Below are 18167 nucleotides of genomic sequence, written 5' to 3' on the forward strand. Positions count from 1 at the left end.
AACATGATGACTTGGAACCTAGAAACATGGTTTCTACATGACAAATGCACGATTTAAGAACATGATTTGTATATGATGCAAGTGACACTAAAAGTGAAGTCCTTATAGGCATGGTTTCTATTATGATGCAAATGAGATTGAAAGCAAAACCCTATAGGAATGCTTCTACTATGCAAATGCAATCAGATTTAACAGGAACAGAAACCCTATAGGCATGTTCTCTAGTGAGTGAGGCAAGCAGATTCGAAATTAAATCCTAATGCAGGATTTCTACCCAAGTTACCCCAAAAAGTAGACATCTACCCACTCTTTCACTAAATGCCCCAAATATTTGTTTATAAATTATTACACACCAACAAATGAATTACATAAGTGAAATAATAAGTAAAAATTAAGAAGCTATTCTATAGAGAGCCTGCAATCAGGCCATAGTTACCCAAAGCCTCCGATGGTCTTTCAATCCTTGTTTCTATAGACAAATCAGAATCTAGGTGTATCAAAGTTCCATAAAGGTCTCAAGGACCCCAGGCAATGCTTACACCTAGACTTAATAGCCAAGCATTGAACCAGTACAGTGTGGAAATCTAGCCTCAGTATGCCAGCGTTCCAAGGGTTCTTAAGGGGATCCCAAGGCAGTACACATACTAGAGGGGGCAGAACTTATTAACTAGGAGTAGAGTGAAAGTGTAGGACACATGTTTGAAAGGAGTTCGTTAAAAAATGTGACTGAAAGATCCATTTTGAAAGCAATTAGTAATAGAGATGGTTGAAAGAAGTTTGATTAGTAAAACAGAGTTCAAACACTTCAGGGTAAGACCACACACAGCAAGTGAATGAATTCAGTAATCACACATGGAGTTAAGGGGGTTTGGGGATACATATACATTGACTGCATACACCTGACCACAGCAGGAGTATTAGGACTGGTATGGACATGCTCAGATATAGTTGGATACTGGCATAATCATAAACCAGTCATGAACACATAGAGGAGGGATAAAGGAGGGATAAAGGATTTGGGATTCACAAAGTGGTAAGTGCACAATAGGTAAAAGAATACAATTGTCCAGGCATGCTTGAATCACATAAAGAATCACATAAAGGGAATACATGAATTTAAAGGGAGGGGAATCATATCAGCATGCTTAGATACATACTTCACAACAAAACCACAAGTAAAAGCAGGCCAAAAATAAAAGAAATTTAAACAGGAAAAGAAACATGTTGTTGTTGAGACTTTAAATTAAACTAGGACATACCAGAGAAGATAGAGGTAAGCAAAATGAAAGAACCAAGGTTTACAGATGATTAGCCTTGGCTTGCAGTCGGCTAATAATAGTAGAATAACACAGAGTTTTTTAAGTAAGAGAGGGGGTTTTGAATGCCAAGTCTCGTGTCTTGTTAATGAAAGACTTAGGGTATCTATAGCTTTGAAAATAGGTAGAAAATAAGGTAACAAGTAAAAGTTTAGCACAATTATGGAAGTAATCATAATTAGAATCCAATTAATATAAGTACTTCCCTTTAATCAAGGAATTATAGCTTAAACGAATACCAACAGGGATAATTAAGGAAAGAAAATCAGTTGAGAAAGACTGGTTTTTACCATATAAGAGGTAGTAAAAGTATAGAGCATATGATTGAGTCTAAGTACAGAATACACTAATTAAGGAAAGGATTCAGCAAGAATGAAGCACCACAGCAAATAAGAAAATAGAATCAATCAACTTAAACAACCGAGTAAAATTTTAGGGTTTTGTAAGAAAATCGTGCAATCAAACGATAAATTAAGGAAATCAGGATCAATCAAGAGAGAGTCATGATTCGGTACTTCAACATATAAATAGAGAAGAATGAACATGCATAGGAGACATGCAAGGTCATCCAGATCGGTAGAAAAAAGCAAGAGAAGAGCAAACTAGACGGACACAATCATACAGAAGTGACACGAGTAGGCTAAGGACTCAATAGACAAGCCCATTCGAAGCATGGTAACCAACAAAAACTTAACAAAGTCAAGTAGTCATGGCTAACACATGGAACCAGAGTGAAGAAAACTAATCTAACATATAGAAACAGGTAAAGAAGATCAGGCCAACACACAGAAACAAGTAAAGAGAATCTTTAAGAAATTATGGGTTTTAACAGAGTTGAGTTAAAAAGCAGTAAGAACTTAGAATCGGTCAAGATAAACAAAGAAAAAGGTTTAATCATAAAGAAATCAGTCGAAATAGGTATAGAAATAACTTCGAAAACCCTAGTTTCTCAAAGGGAGTAAAAAATGATTTAAAGTAGAAGATCTTTCAGAAGAAAGCTCGAGAATAAGCAAGTCATAGAAGGAGATAGGCTTAAAGCATAAAAATAACATAGATCTAAGAGATTCAGAAGAGAGTTAGGGTTTCAAAAAGAAAACCAAGTAAAAATTAAAGGAACCTGTTGAAACTTCACCGATAGTGACATATAAGGTGTGATTTTGCCCAAAATCACACCGGAGACCCATAAATAACAGGAACAGAAACCCTCGGTCCAAATCGACATGGCCTATGACCCTTGAGGGCCTTAGAGATGATGAGCAGGGTGATGAGAGACCCATTGGAGGCTTGGGTTTGAAAGGGTGGTCGCCGGAGTTGACTAGAGAAGGAGGCGGTGAAAAGTGATTAGGGTTAGGTCGAGAGAGAAGAGAGACGAGCGCATCTAAGGGAGGCGCCCTTAGAAAGGTGATTAGGGTTAGGGGGTCTCTCAGAATTAAAAATGAAAGGTTGAACGAGGGTCATTGATCTAAGAGATCAACGACTAGGATTTTAGGATGGCTTGGGTCGAGTAGACGTGTATAGGATTTGGGTCGGGTGGTTTGGGTGTGAAATTGGGCTGGAAAGGGGTCCAATTTTGGCTATAATTAAAAGCCAAATTTGGTTGTTATTTAAATAGCCAATTCCACCTATTTAATTTATAAAAAATAATAGGCAATTTCTGGAAAATAAATTTAAGGTGTCAAAATAATTTGAAATACATAATTAACAATTTAAAAATACCAGATCCAATTTTAAGCATATAAACCATAATTAAATCTTAAAAGGGCTAATATTGCAATTATGAGCACGTGATTTTTGCCTTGCATGAATTATTCCTACAGAATTCCCTGAATTAGGATTTTTCTTTTAAGTATTTGATTTTAGGAATTATTGCATGATTTTGTGTCTTTTTGCATTTTTCTGTGCATGTTTAATTTATTTAATGCATAAAAATACAAAACAAATATGTTGCATTAGCATTTAGGGTCCTATTTTATATTTTAGGCTAATTAGTTAATTAATGTTATAAAAAATGAAAGAAAATGACAAAAATAGTTCATTTTGCATTTTAATTTTTCAATTTTCGAATTTTTATAATTTTCTCTTAATTTAGGATATAGTTAATTTTGGAGAAGCAATTAGTCTATTAATTTTGTTTTGAAATTTAGTCAGATTTTACCTTTTAATTGGTAATTAATAAATAACAAAATCTGAAAATGAAAAAAAAATGAAATGAAAAAAAAAAGAGTTTTAATAAAAGACCTAATTTTGGGCCAGCCCACCAAATACCCGTCCAAAACCACCCAAATACCCGGCCTATACCTGTTCCTACCCGGTCCAGCCCCCCTTCTCATCAAAATGACCCCGTTTAATTTGAGTTCAATCTGGGCCGTCGAGGTTCCAAGATCTAACGGTGGGGAAGCTGGGGTCATTTGATATATATATGTCCGAACAAGACCCCCCCCCCCCCATCGTCTCTCATCTTCCCCAGTTCAGAGAACACCCCACCAAACCCTAGTGCCGCCCTAACTTTCCACCATCTCTTGCCGGTAGCGCCACCCCCAATGGACCTTAAATTCACACCATAGAACCTACATAACTCCCTCATACCAAACCTCTAATTGTTTTCCCTCGAATATGTCCAGAAATTCTCAAATCTTAAATCTGAATTCGAACCTTAAAAGTATAAAATTATTTTCCATCGAACCCGGTGGCATGTATGATCATAGGGTGTTGTTTCTTTCGAGTTTTGAAGTTTTGATTCAACAAAAACTGATGTCGTTCAGTTGTTCTTGACAAAGAACAAATGATCGACATTAGTTTTGTTAATTCAATGTCTCCGATGGGTTTTTGATTTCTGATTTGGTAAGTGTTTTCATCTTTTGTATGTTTCATCTTCTTTTCCTCTCCCTCTCTTTAGTTAGATTTTTTTTACTCTGTCTGAAAGCTCAACCAATTTTATGAGTTTAAATCATTTTTGTTCGTTTGTTCCCTTCTGTTTAATTTTCAAATCGTAAAAGTTGTTTCTCTGATTTTCTTGGTCCATTAAGATTGTTTAATGGCATCATTTGAACCTCTGGTTTTCCCCTTTTTTGTTTAGTCATCTAGTTTAACCTAATTAAGTTTATTCTGATTTAATAAATTAGTTAATTCCATGTTCACTTGTGTTTAGTAATCAGTCAATTAGTGTAGGTTTTAGTTATCGAAATCATCTGAGTGTTTTCCCCTTTGTTTGTTTACTGATTTGATTTAGTTTCATTTTTACTGTTTGGTCTTTGAAGCCATTTCAGACCTCACTCCAAGGGGTTGATTTAGGTTATTGGGTTAGAATTGAGCATGTATTTGGTTTAACGATTGGGTCAATTTGACCCATGACCCATGGGTTCCGGTGGTAATTAACAGGGGTCTTAAAGGGTAGATTAGGAAATCTATGTGAGAGAATCTCTTTAACTGATTGAGGAAGCTTCCTAGAAGTTGGGTTGGGAACTAATGTGACATTTGATTTCTGAACCTAAGGCTATCTAAGAAAGAATGAAAATATCAAAAGGGTAAAAGTGCTATAAACTGAATTCATTCTGCTGCCCTAAAAGCTTGCCTATAAAGGCACACTTTCTTCAGGCTCAAGGCAGAGATTTTGGGGACTGAAAAATTCTGAAAAGTTTAAAATGGCTAGATTTAAAAGCTTCGAAAGATAATACTGAAATCCCTGCATTTTTGGAAAGTTGAGAATTATGTTCGGTCTTAGTGTTCTTTAATTTCATTGGTTAGCTGGAATTTCTGAAAGTTTCAAAGACCTTGCACTTGGTTAAAATGGCTTGAGTTTTGGATTTTAAAGCCTGATTTTGAGTTGCTATCGGAATCCTGTTTCATTGCTAGTTCTAAATTTGCTGCTGCTTCACCTCTTCTGTCTTCCATGTTCATTACCAGGTATTTCCTCAAACCATTGTCAACCAGTGACTAAGAACATGTATTTCGAGCTGAGGCCTGATTGAATACAAGCTGTTTTGAATGTCATTTCATTTGTTTTCCTCTATTTTTTTAATGTTCTATAATAAGTCCTGATACATGTTATCTTAGCTATCTCATGTCTTTAGTATGCCGCATAAATTAACTTGTGCTCTCTAAGAGTTTGGGTGTTGATTTTTGGATTCAAGCAAATTGTGCTAATTCCCCAGATTTTGTTACTGATGGTATTGAAAAAGAGTTAATTGGGTTGAAGTTTCAGGTTGTGTTTTTAAGTTTAGCTTAGGTTTGAACTCAAGCATGAATATTTGTCGATTTCATTATCAGTGTAGTTGAAGTTGAGCATGCATTTTAGTAGCTTTTGAAATTTCCTTACGTTCCATTTACTGTGGAGTGATGAAGCTTATCATGTTTTTATTGGGTGCGATTGGTATTTTTGTTACTGGCAAGGACTCGATATTGAGTCATGATCCTCAGCTATGACTTTGGCAAGGTTTGGGTTTCTTGAGTCTGGACTTTGAAGTCATTAGCAAGGGAGGACTATATACCATTGCTACTCGGGCTTGTTTATTTTTAGCCCAGTAGTTTGTTTGTTTACTGCTAGATTTTCTTCACAACAGATTTGATCCAAAAATGCATAAAAGATAAAATTGGAAGCTTAGTTAGTTGATGTGTACTTGATTAGTTTAAATTCAGAATTTAAAAGGGTAATTCAATTTTGTGTTTCATATAGCAATAGTTGATTTGCGTTTAATTGGTTTTGCAAATTGTTTGGCTCCAAGTGTTGGGCCTAATGCTAGCCTAGCTGATGAATGTTTATCTTCTTGATTTAATTGCATGTCCCCATGTCACTTGGCGTTTGTCATCTCACTAAATCTTGGGCTAATTTTGGGCCCAAGCCTGAAGAGGTCGGCAAAAGAGGATCGTATACTTTATGCCAATTGGGTCTGCTTTGTCGAACCCAGTCCTTTGTTTAGTAATTGTTGGTGAAGCGACTTCTCTTTAGATAATTGGACATTCAGCACAAGGTCCGTTAGTTGGTAAGTAGGTTCGAACCTTGAGTCAAAAATGATTAGAATGATATTAAGCCCTCCGTAATTAATTAGGTCCTTAATTAGTCGAGGTGTTCCATGCCAAATAAAATCTCAAAATGCATGGCCCTCTTTTATTTAATTTTAATCATTAGAAATCGAGGTGTGCCATTTAGTTGAATTTTTCGTGGCCCTCATAAATTTGAATGTGCGTAGTTTCTTTAGGCGCGTAATTTAAATTAATTTTCTTAAACTCGGGTGTGCATTTCATGTGACCCAAATCAAAATCTTAACAACGTTAAATAAAATATGTCGCGGATCACGAGTGCATTTCATGTGACGCGGTCCAAAGACATGTTTTAAATAACGTTGAACCTTCCTAAAATAATTAAAAGCGGTTTAATAAGTTAAGAATATACTATAGGCTAAAACATTTATTAAAGTCAAATAATAGTCCAATTATGATAGTTTAAGCGACCGTGCTAGAACCACAGAATCCAGGGGTACCTAACACCTTCCCTCGGGTTAACAGAATTCCTTATTCAGAATTTCTGGTTCGCAGACTTCAAAAGGAAAGTTGAATTTCCTCGATTTGGGATTCAAAAAAAAATAAACCGGTGACTTGGGACACCAACTAAACTATTACAAGTGGCGACTCTGATAAATTAAATAATCTCATTTTGAATAGTGTCACTTTAATTGGAAAAACTCTCTTATACCCTTTCCGGGGTGTAAGAAAAAAGGAGGTGTGACAGCTCTGGCGACTCCGCTGGGGATCTAACCCAGAATCTCTGGTTCAAGGTTCAAGAATTCGAGTTTAGAATAGCTGTTATGATTGGCTTTACCTTTTATCTGATTTTCCTACATGTTTGAGCCGAATGTGCTAAATGCTTTTACCGCTTTGATATTCTGTGAACTGTATATAAACTGCTACGAAACCCTTCCTCTCTCTGAGTCTTCTAAATCATGGAGAAGGGTGCACTTCGTGTGACTTCTCTTCTGTCCAGAGTCTTATCCCATTTTAGAATGAGGTTCGGACAAGTTGCTAAGCCGGTGAAACTTCTGTATTCCCGGTACGCTGCCCCCCCCCCCCGACTCGAGTTGTCCGCTCGGGTAAGCCAGGTCTATAACAACAAACCCAGGTTTTAAACCTAGTATAACAAAGCATCATGTCGGATCCCTAGTAGGAACGTTTGTTTGCATCACGTACATTTGACTTAGGAGGCCCAACACAGGGGTTGGGTCTGTCTAGGACAGGTGTACCTGAAATGAAAAGACCATCCTGATGCATTCTACTTGCTACTTATGCATTTATTTGCTTCGGATTTGCATGTTGACCGGCTTGTGGATAATAGAAGAAATTGGGAAAAGAAAATAGTAGTGTGAGGGCTTAGAGAGATAGTTACTTATTTTGAGAAATCAGTGTCCAAAATATACCGAAACTCTGCCAAAATTTTGAAAAAAAAGAAAAGAAAAAGAAAGTTTTGTCCTTAAAATTAGTTGATTTTCATTTTTGTCAAATCTTCCCGAACTACGCCAGTTTAATTCTCACCGGATGTGGGATACGTAGGCAACCCCCATCGGGTCCAACTTCTCTTTTGCAAAAAAAAAATAGCACAAAAAATAACAAATCTTAGTTTGTCACAAATAAGCAGGGTGATGTCATTCTTGTTTAAAATAAGCCGAATGTCCCCAAAAGGGCACCGGAAGGCTGTTTTTGCAAGAACAACCACTTTTGGTCATTCTTTTTATTTTCGATCGGTTAGCAGTCACGGCCTTAAAATCTTCCTCCCCGAAGTGCTGAAAGGCCGTATCTGCAAAACCATGTTTTTTGTTTTAAGTAAAATTTTGAAAATGGTGTCACTCTTTTGGGTCAAAATGAGTTATTAAATTACCTTAATAAACGTACAGGAAGAGCACAAATGAAATTGAACCCTTCACAGCCCTTAAAGAGATCCCTTTACAGCTCCACATATGGTGGAATGATCTAGGAGAAGGAAGTAGAGAAACTGTGGTAAAGGTTCTGGGAGGCCTCGTCGGACTGTTGAACATCAAGCCAAGGTTGGACATAATTGAAGCTTTAGTACCTTTTTGGGACCCAACTCGCAATGTGTTCCGTTTCTCCGACTTTGAGCTCACACCTACGCTGGAGGAAGTTGCGGGGTTATGCGGGCCTTAATAGAAACCTTAGAAGTCGATATCTAGTGTCACCAAGACCGGTATCTCCCCACAGATTTCTGGATCTGTTGAGTATTAGTCGGGATATCCAGGATGGAAATTAATTAGAAGGTTATTGCACTCTCTAGTTCTAGTATCAACGCTATGGTAACCCCTGAGGTTTTGAAGAGCCAAACACTGGTTTAACCCATGTCGGGAATAAAGACAAATGGGAGGCAAGGCGGGGTATGGTTTTTGTAGTAGCATTCTTAGGTGTTGTAGTCTGCCCGTGAAAAGATGGTAATATCGAAGTAGGTCTCGTGGGAATGATCGATGTTGCAATCAAGAAAGCCAACAACACTATGGTTCCCCTGATCTTATCTGAAATCTACCGAGCTTTGACTATCTGTCGGGAAGGGGGAAAGTTCTTCCAAGGCTGCAATCTGTTACTATAATTATGGATGTAGAAACATCTCTGCCACCGGGTTGGGTATAAGAATTACGGTATGACCGATTTAAGTTGCATTAAAGAATTTGAAAGACGAGTAGTGGGTATTGAATTCCCTGAGGGTACTGAAGCTTGGCTTGTACATTTGAGCTCCTTGACTACCGATAAAATTGAGTGGGCATTCGGATGGCTTCCTGTCACCGAAGCAGTATACATATCAGCTGAAGTGTGTTATCTTCTCCTGATGGGCATCCGGAGCATCCAGTCGTATGCTCCCCACAGGGTTTTGCACCAATTAGGAAGATTTCAAACCGTCCCCTATGACAAAGATTTGAGTAAACATGTCATTGAATTGGTCCCAAAAGTCGTATTTCCAGAAGGGAGAATTCGCCAGGTGTGCAATGAATGTAGATTTCTTGAACCTAAGACTATGGTGCGGGATCTAGCTAGAGGCGAAGTAGACCCCAAGTACATTATTTGGTTCGATAAAAGGTTCCAGATTCCTAAAAGACCTGCTAAGAGAGCTTATGTTCAGCAATTCACCAACGACTCGCAAGAGCAGTGGGGCTGGTTGACAAAAGAAGAAAGCTATATGGCCAAAATAAGCAAATTAGAGGGACAAATCAGGGACCTCAAGTTTGGCAACAGTGTCCAGGCTGCCGCAAATAAAGAGGAAAAGGAAAAGCTAACTCAGGAAAACGAAGCCCCCAAAGCTCAAATCCAGAAAATGAGAATAGCTGCTAGAAACCCAGAAAGAAGCCGAGCGGACGAAAAGCTTATAAGCAGTCTGAGAAAGAAAGCACTTGAGTGTCAAGATGACCTAGAAAAGTCTAAAGCCAGTCTAGCAAAAGTCCGGACCCAATTGGCAAAGAACGCAGAAGGGCGGGCACAGTTTGTGCATCAAATGAAAAGAAAATATGAAGGGACAATCACCAATCTGAAGAGAAAGTTAACTACCCTTGAGAATGAGGCGGCCAAGGACTTTAAAGCTGATAGGGAACATTATTATGCTTTGATGGCTCAGATGGAGGAAGAAATGCAACAATGGCAAAATTAAAACCATCACGACACTCAGGTATTAGAAGCCAGGAATCAGCAGATAGGGCGATTGCTTTAGGAAAAGGGCAAAATCCGAGAGAGGATCAGAGCCATTGCTGACTACATTACCGTGAAGTGCAAAGCGTGCGAGGACATGACTCGTACCACCTTCTTCGCTGCAGCGATGACTTTTGTTCGCTAGATAATGAGTGATTTGGAGCGGCTGCAAGGAGATCTCGCATATAGGCCCGTGGCGAGACCGAATGATGTCCCGAGGTCCCCAGGAGCATTAATGTATTCTTGATTTTCACTTTAGTCTGTTTCTGTTGGAGTATGTCAGTTTATTTTTGGGTCTGTATTTTCTTTTTGTCGGAGTCTGTTAGTCAGTTCTTGAGTTTGTATTGTCAGCTTGTTGTTAGAGTCTGTTGGTTTCCTTTTCGAGTCAGTTAGTTTTGAGTCGTTGTAATCAAAGCATTTTCTTTTTATGAAAAATTTGAAAATCCTAAAATATTTTGTTATTTCTTTTTTTTTACATTTATTATTTCCAGAACTACCCTAGGTCTGATTCATGCGGGGTCATAATACGTAGGCAATCTTCATAGGATTCGACCATAACTAAAAAAAAGAAAGAAAAAAAAGAAAGAGGGATAAAAAGGAAAGAGTGGGAGCGGAAATAAGAAAAATGGGAAAGAAAAAGAAAAGCCGGAATGAAGCATGCAACCGTTGCGAAACATGTAGAAATATATTTAAATGTATAGGTGCATCACACCCCAGTGTGCGATTATCTGTCTGTTATTTGTTCCAAACTAACCGTTTGCTGATGTTACCAGCCCAAGGTTTATAGAAAAGTGGTTGGTTTTGTGGTAGTCTGGCTTCGCATCCATACTTCACGAGGTCGAAGGGAAGCATTGAAATGTCTTCAGAAATGACTCTGCCAACAGTTCCTATTGCGGATGAGAGTCCGATCTCGGGCATCCCAACTTCAGAATCGGCTGTTGCTGAGGAAAACAGGTTACTGAGTCTCCACATGATGGAAATGTGGGACACTTGGGCAAACGGAAGAGAACCACCAAGTGCAATCCCTGGATTTCCCGAGCTTTTTCCCAGGGCAAGTGGGATTTCCAACATCCCCATAAACTATCCAAATACCCCACTAAGATACCCTACTATTTTCGCCAACTTTGTGGGAACACCTTCTGAGGCTCACCCCCAGGTGTTAGCTTCAGGTGTAGCTTCGAATATTTTCACTGCTCCGCCTTGCTCGGCTACGGCACAGCCTACATTGCCTAGGCCCAGCTTTGACCCATCATCCTTCACCTTCCAAACACCATCTTTCCCACTAGAACCTATACAGTTTCCCACCTGTATTTACTCCTAACCACCCCGGTATGAGTTCACCGCGGGGCAAGAGAAAGCCACCAAAACCCCTGAGCAAGAAGAGATTGCGAAGAAAATGAGGAGTATAGAATAGAGTCTCAAAAACATACAGGGCTTGAGTGGATAGAAAAGTGTATCCTATGAAGACTTATGTATGTTCCCTCATGTGCATCTTCCATTGGGATTCAAAACCCCAAAATTTGAGAAGTATGATGGACACGATGATCCTATTGCTCATCTCAAGAGATATTGCAACCAGCTGCGAGGAGCCGGTGGGAAGGAAGAACTCCTCATGGCCTATTTCGGATAAAGTCTGGCCGGCATTGCATCTGAGTGGTACATGGACCAAGATATACCCCGCTGGCACATCTGGGATGACCTAGCTAGAGATTTCATTAGGCAGTTCCAGAACAACATTTATATTTCTCCAGATAGGAACTCACTGACAAACATGAAGAAGAAATCTTCGGAAAGCTTCCGAGAGTACGCAATTAAATGGCGTGAACAGGCCTCCAGGGTAAAGCCTCCGATGGATGAGATTGAAATGGTCACATTTTTCCTCTAAGCTCAGGAGGCTGACTACTTCCAAAATATGATGTCCACAATGGGTAAATCATTCGCTGAAGCTATCAAGATTGGCAAAATGGTGGAAAATGGGTTGAATACGGGTTGAATTCTAAGCCAATCCACCATCAGAGCTACCTCCCAAGCCATTTAGGGTGGGTCTGGAGGAGTGGCGAAGTCAATAAAAAGGAAGAAACGTCCATGGCAGTGCCGGGTGCAAGAAAACACCGCACTCCCAGATCCTTTTTCTCAGAAAGGGCCCGCAGCACTATTACCCCCACCAAGACGTAGCCTATGCCCCCCAGCCATATACGGTCATGAATGCCCAACCTTATGTCCGGCCACAACAACAAGCTAACCGGAACCAAGCTCCATTTTATAGAAACCAGCCTCCTTACCAAAACCACTACAACCCCCGGCCTCCACAAAACAATTTCCACCCTCGTAACCCACCCAAAAGGTCAAATTTTATACCAATTGGCAAATCCTACTCCAGCCATTTACCAAAGCTTGTTCAAATGGGTCTACTACAGCATGTTTCTCAAACCAGGCAAAACCTAGAATCACCCGCTTACAAAGTCGGTACCCGATGCGCCTATCACTCAGGGGCAGAAGGGCACGACACGGATGATTGTTGGACTCTGAAGAGAGCGCGTGGAAAAATTTATAGAACAATGAAAGCTAGTGCTAAGGGATGAAGATATTCCCAATGTTACTAACAACCCACTGTCGGCCCATAACAACGAGCCAGTAATCGGAATGATTTGTGAGGACAAGGAATTTGACCCAGCATTGAAGGTCATCATTGTCATCGTTGATGTAGAAAAGAAACCAAAAGTAGCCCCGAAGCAAGATAAAGGGGAGAAAAAGAACAAAACCACCCCTCTAATGTCAGAAAAGAAAGTTGAAGTGGAAATTGGGGCAATGCCTCCCAAAGATGTTGTTCTCTATGTCCCTCGAGGCCGCAAAGAAAAGCAGATGGCTTTGAGTCCTCCCAAGAGATTCGAACTGAATAAGAAAACCGAAATGTATGTGCCCAAAGGAGCTTATGTGATGCGGGGGACAATTAATCTACCAAGGCTGGGTGAGCCCGTGGTTATTGGCCGCACACCACAAAAGCCCATGACAGATCCTACCATTGTGCCCTGGAACTACAACAAATCAGTGGTGACTTACAAAGGCAAAGAAATCTCGGGAGAAGTTCAAGAAAATAACCCGACTGAAAAGTATTTCAATTTGGAAGAGGTGAACAATGCCACTAGAAAGCGCTTCCCATCTAAGAAGCCCGTAAGTGCCGAAGAAGCGGAGGCCTTCTTTTAAAAGATGAAAATGGCGGATTATGAGGTGATCGACCAGCTTCGAAAATTTCCCGCACAAGTCTCCTTGTTATCTCTGTTGACGAATTCCACCGAACATCAAAAGGCATTGATCAAGACCCTTAACGAAGCATATGTGCTTGTTGAGACTTCTGTAGAGCAGTTGGAGAGAATGGCCGAAAGATTTTTTGCAATTAACCAGATCTCCTTCAGCAAATATGACTTTCCCCCAGAAGGGGCCGCACATAACAAAGCCCTGCACCTGACAGTCAAATGCGAAGGGTACTACGTGAAAAGTGTTATGTCGGACGGAGGCTCTAGGGTAGACATTTGCCCACTCTCAACTTTGCAGCGTATAGAAATTGGTACCGAGAGAATCCGACCCAACAACGTCTGTGTACATGCCTTAAATTGTATCAAAAGGGACATAATTGGAGAGATTGATCTGATTCTGACCATCTGCCCAGTAGACTTTGAAGTAACCTTCCAGGTTTTGGACATGGACACGTCCTATAATTTTCTCTTGGGAAGGCCGTGGATTCACGCAGCGAGGGCTGTGCCTTCTACTCTCCACCAGATGGTGAAGTTCGAACATGAGGATCAGGAGATTGTGGTTCATGGGGAAGATGAGTAATCAATTTATCGGGACTCGTCAGTTCCATGCCTTGAAGTAAGAGAAGGAAGTGAGCACATAGTATATCAGGCCTTTGAAATTGTGGTCGCTGATCAGTGCAAAGAAGGAAACCTTGTCCTCAACCCTTCCTTTCTAATGCATCAATCTTGGTGGCCAAAGAAATGATCAGGCACAACTACAAACCTGGGAAAGGGCTTGGGAAATTGTTACAAGGAATAGTTGAACCTATCACCCCGATCGTCAGTGAAAAGTTCTTTGGGGTAGGCTTCCGGCCTACTCCAGCTGATGTAAGATGGGCAGATGATAGAAAGAATGATGGTTAGGTATTGCCTCAGCTAGTGCTGCATCTGTACAGAACATTTGTCAAGCCAAAATACAATGAAGAAGAGGAACATAAAGCCTTTACGGCCGAAGAAATTTGAGGGGCCATGAGGAAGATACTGTATGAAGCCCACATGGTTCAACCAGGGGAAGCCCCAAGTACTGCTAAGGTGTTGTATATGGGACCTAATGCCAAACTACAGAATTGGAAGGCAACGCCATTCCCAATCAAGCAGGAGTCCCGGTAGACCTGTCCTGCCACTTTTTCTGTGTCACGAGTTATTCCAGGGTGTAACTCGGATGTTTTCTTTAGTTTCTTCTCTTTTAATATCCAATGTAACCCCTGTTATCTTCAAATTCAATGAAATGAAATCAATATTTTATCGTCCATTTCTCTTTATTCTTTCTGATTTGGTTATTTTTCTCTTTTATTTCTTCTTTTAGTTCTAATAATGCAGCTTTAAGTAACATGACATGCTTGCGGACGTCATGCCCAGATCCAAACATGCTGTCTAACTGTGAAATAATGAACCAAGAACCGGAATATGATGAAGAAGAGGCTTTTAGGGAAATAAATCGGGAATTGGAATAGTTTGAGAATAAACCTAAGCTAAACTTGAATGATATTGAGCCGGTTAATTTGGGTAGTTCTGAGGAAGTCAGGGAAACCAAGATAAGCATTCACACAGATCAGAAAACCCGGGACACATTGATCCATCTTTTGTTTGAATTCAAAGATGTGTTTGCTTGGTCATACGATGATATGGCAGGACTAAGTATTGATTTGGTGGTTCATAAGTTGCCAACTTAGCCCCATTGTCCCCCTGTCCAGCAAAAGCAAAGAAAGTTTAAAACCGATATCAGTGACAAGATTAAAGAAGAGGTCACAAAAGAGTTGAAAGCAGGGGTGATCCGAGTGGTTCGATACACCACATGGTTAGCCAATGTAGTTCCAGTGCGAAAGAAGGACGGGAAAATTCGAGTGTGTGTGGATTACAGAGATTTAAACAAGGCAAGTCCCAAAGATAACTTCCCTTTAACGAACATCCACATCCTTGTTGATAACTACACCAAACATGAGATATAGTCTTTCGTGGATTGTTACGCAGGATATCACCAAGTGTTGATGGATAAAGAAGATGCAGAAAAGACAGCTTTTACCACACCTTAGGGTACATACTATTACAGAGTCATGTCATTTGGTCTGAAGAATGCCGGGGCAACCTACATGAGAGCCATGACTACCATTTTTCATGATATGATGCACCAAGAGATAGAGGTGTATGTGGACGATGTAATCATCAAATCCAAAATTCAGGACGACCACGTTCGGGACTTGAGAAAATTTTTTGAGCGGTTGCGCAAATATGATTTGAAGCTGAAGCCATCCAAATGTGTATTTGGGGTACCATCCGGCAAACTTTTGGGATTCATAGTCAGTCAGAGGGGCATCGAGTTGGACCCAACAAAGATAAAGTCTATTTGAGATTTGCCTCCTCCAAGAACCAAGAAAGATATTATGAGTTTGTTGGGAAGATTGAACTACATCAGCCGATTCATTGCTCAGTTGACATCCACATGTGAACCCATATTCAAATTGCTGAAGAAAGATGCGGCAATCAAATGGACAAATGAGTGCCAAGAGGCTTTTGATAAAATCAAAGAATATCTATCAAATCCGTCGGTATTGGTCCCACCTGAGCCAGGAAGGCCTCTGTTCTTGTATCTGACAATATTGGAAAATTCTTTCAGTTGTGTCCTCGGGCAACATGATATGACCGGAAAGAAAGAGCAAGTCATTTGCTATTTGAGCAAGAAGTTCACCAGTTATGAAGCCAAGTACACTTTATTGGAGAGAACTTGCTATGCTTTAACTTGGGTCGCTCAGAAGCTGAGGCATTATTTGCAAGCTTACACCACTTACCTCATAACCAGGTTGGATCCTTTAAAATACATATTTCAGAAACCAATGCCCACTGGGAGATTAGCAAAGTGGCAGATCTTGCTCACAGAGTTTGACATAGTCTATGTCACTCTCACGATAATGAAAGCCCAGGCGTTAGCAGATCATTTGGCCGAGAACCCGGTTGATGATGAATACCAACCTTTGAGTACCCACTTCCCAGATGATGAGGTAAATTCGATTGAGGCAATATCTGAAGACACTCATGCTTGGAAAATGTTCTTTGATGGGGTGGTAAACGCAAAAGGTGTTGAAATTGGGGCAATTTTGATCTCACCCACTGGCCAGCATTATCCAGCCATAGCCGGCTTTTGTTTTTCTGTACAAACAACACCGCCTAGTATGAAGCCTACATTATGGGTATGAACATGGCAATCGACCAAGATGTCGAAGAGTTGTTAATCATGGGAGACTCAGATCTAATTATCCGACAAGCTCAAGGAGAATGGGAAACCCAACATGTCAAGATTATTCCTTATAGGCAACATGTGCAAGATCTTGGCAAGCGATTCAAGTCAATAGAGTTCAGGTACATCCCTCATTGCCATAATGAACTGGCCGATGCGCTTGCTACTTTGGCCTCAATGCTACCATACCCAGGCAATGCCCACATTGATCCCTTGGAAATCCAAATCAAGGAAAGGCATGGCTATTGTAATACAGTTTAGGCAGAACCAAATATTCAGCCATGGTATCATGATATCAAAATATTTTTTAAAAATAAAGAATGCCCATAGCAAGCCAGCGGGGACCAAAAGAGAACCATTAGACGGCATGCAAGTGGTTTCTTCTTGAGCAGTGATGTTTTGTACAAAAGGACTCCGGATCTCAATTTGTTGAGATGTGTTTACGCCGAAGAGGCCGGAAAAATCATGTATGAAGTACACGCAGGAGTGTGCGGACCCCACATGAACGGGTATGTTTTGGCAAAGAAAATCGTCCGAGCGGGCTATTATTGGATGACCATGGAAAAAGACTATTTTAGCTTTATTCGTAAGTGTCATCAGTGTTAGGTGCACAGGGGTTTGATTCATGCACCTCCTACAGAACTGCATCCCATGTCAACACCTTGTCCATTCATTGCCTGGGGCATGGACGTCATTGGGCCGATCGAGCCAAAAGCCTCAAATGGACATAGATTCATATTGGTCGCCAACGACTATTTCACAAAGTGGGTTGAAGCAGTTACTCTTAAATCTGTCACCAAGAAAGTTATGGTAGACTTCGTGCACTCTAACCTCATCTGTCGTTTTGGTATTCCTGCAACTATCATTACGGATAATGCTGCAAATTTGAATAGTCATTTGATGAGGGAGATATGCGAACAATTCAAGATAACACATCGAAACTCTACCCCTTATCGTCCCAAAGCCAACGGTGTCGTTGAAGCAGCAAATAAGAACATCAAAAAGATTTTGACAAAGATGATCCAAAGTTCCAGGCAGTGGCATAAAAGTTGCCATTTGCATTATTGGGGTATCGCACTATTGTGCGCACATCGGTCGGAGCAACCCCGTACCTTTGGTTTATGGACTGAAGCCGTAATACCCGCGAAAGTTGAAATCCCTTCTCTCCGGATCATTGTTGAAACTAAAATTAAAGACAGTGAGTGGGTCAAAGCCCATCTGGAATAGTTAACCCTGATTGATGAAAAGTGAATGGCCGTAGTCTGCCACGGGCAGTTGTACCAACAAAGAATGGCCCGTGCCTACAACAAAAAAGTATGGGCCAAAAATTTTGAAGTGGGACAACTTGTTTTAAGGCGTATTATTCCTCATCATCACGAAGCAAAAGGGAAATTTGCTCCTAACTGGAAAGGCCCACACATTATCCGAAAGATATTACCAAGGGGAGCGTTATATCTGGGCGATATTGAAGGAAACGATCCCGAGGCAGCTGTGAATGCAGACGCGGTCAAAAAGGTACTATGTCTAGTCCTTCTTCAACGATAGCGTTATCCGATTGAGATGACGAAGGCTTTCATTCTTGCTACCCCAAACACTCCAATCCTTTTGCTAACCATTTGAGTTGGTTACTCTTCTTTGATTACCCTCTTTGGAACC

General features: G+C 40.4%; 1 protein-coding gene across 1 annotated transcript; it reads left to right on the forward strand.

The window, feature by feature from the left end:
* Positions 1 to 16185: 16185 nt before the first annotated feature.
* On the forward strand, positions 16186 to 17738 carry LOC138887342 (uncharacterized). Its single transcript, XM_070169077.1, has 2 exons — positions 16186 to 16338; positions 17118 to 17738. Exons 1-2 carry the CDS (start codon positions 16186 to 16188, stop codon positions 17736 to 17738), a joined length of 774 nt encoding a protein of 257 aa, XP_070025178.1.
* Positions 17739 to 18167: the final 429 nt, after the last annotated feature.

The sequence above is a fragment of the Nicotiana sylvestris genome, chromosome 3 (assembly GCF_000393655.2).
Source record: "Nicotiana sylvestris chromosome 3, ASM39365v2, whole genome shotgun sequence".
Lineage (NCBI taxonomy): Eukaryota > Viridiplantae > Streptophyta > Magnoliopsida > Solanales > Solanaceae > Nicotiana > Nicotiana sylvestris.

Excerpts from the sequence above, each read along its gene's own strand:
- LOC138887342 (XM_070169077.1), top strand. The coding sequence starts at position 16,186 with ATGAAAGCCCAGGCGTTAGCAGATCATTTGGCCGAGAACCCGGTTGAT. Across the intron at positions 16,339-17,117 it reads AAATGTTCTTTGATGGGGTG|GTGCACAGGGGTTTGATTCA; the intron begins GTAAACGCAAAA and ends CATCAGTGTTAG.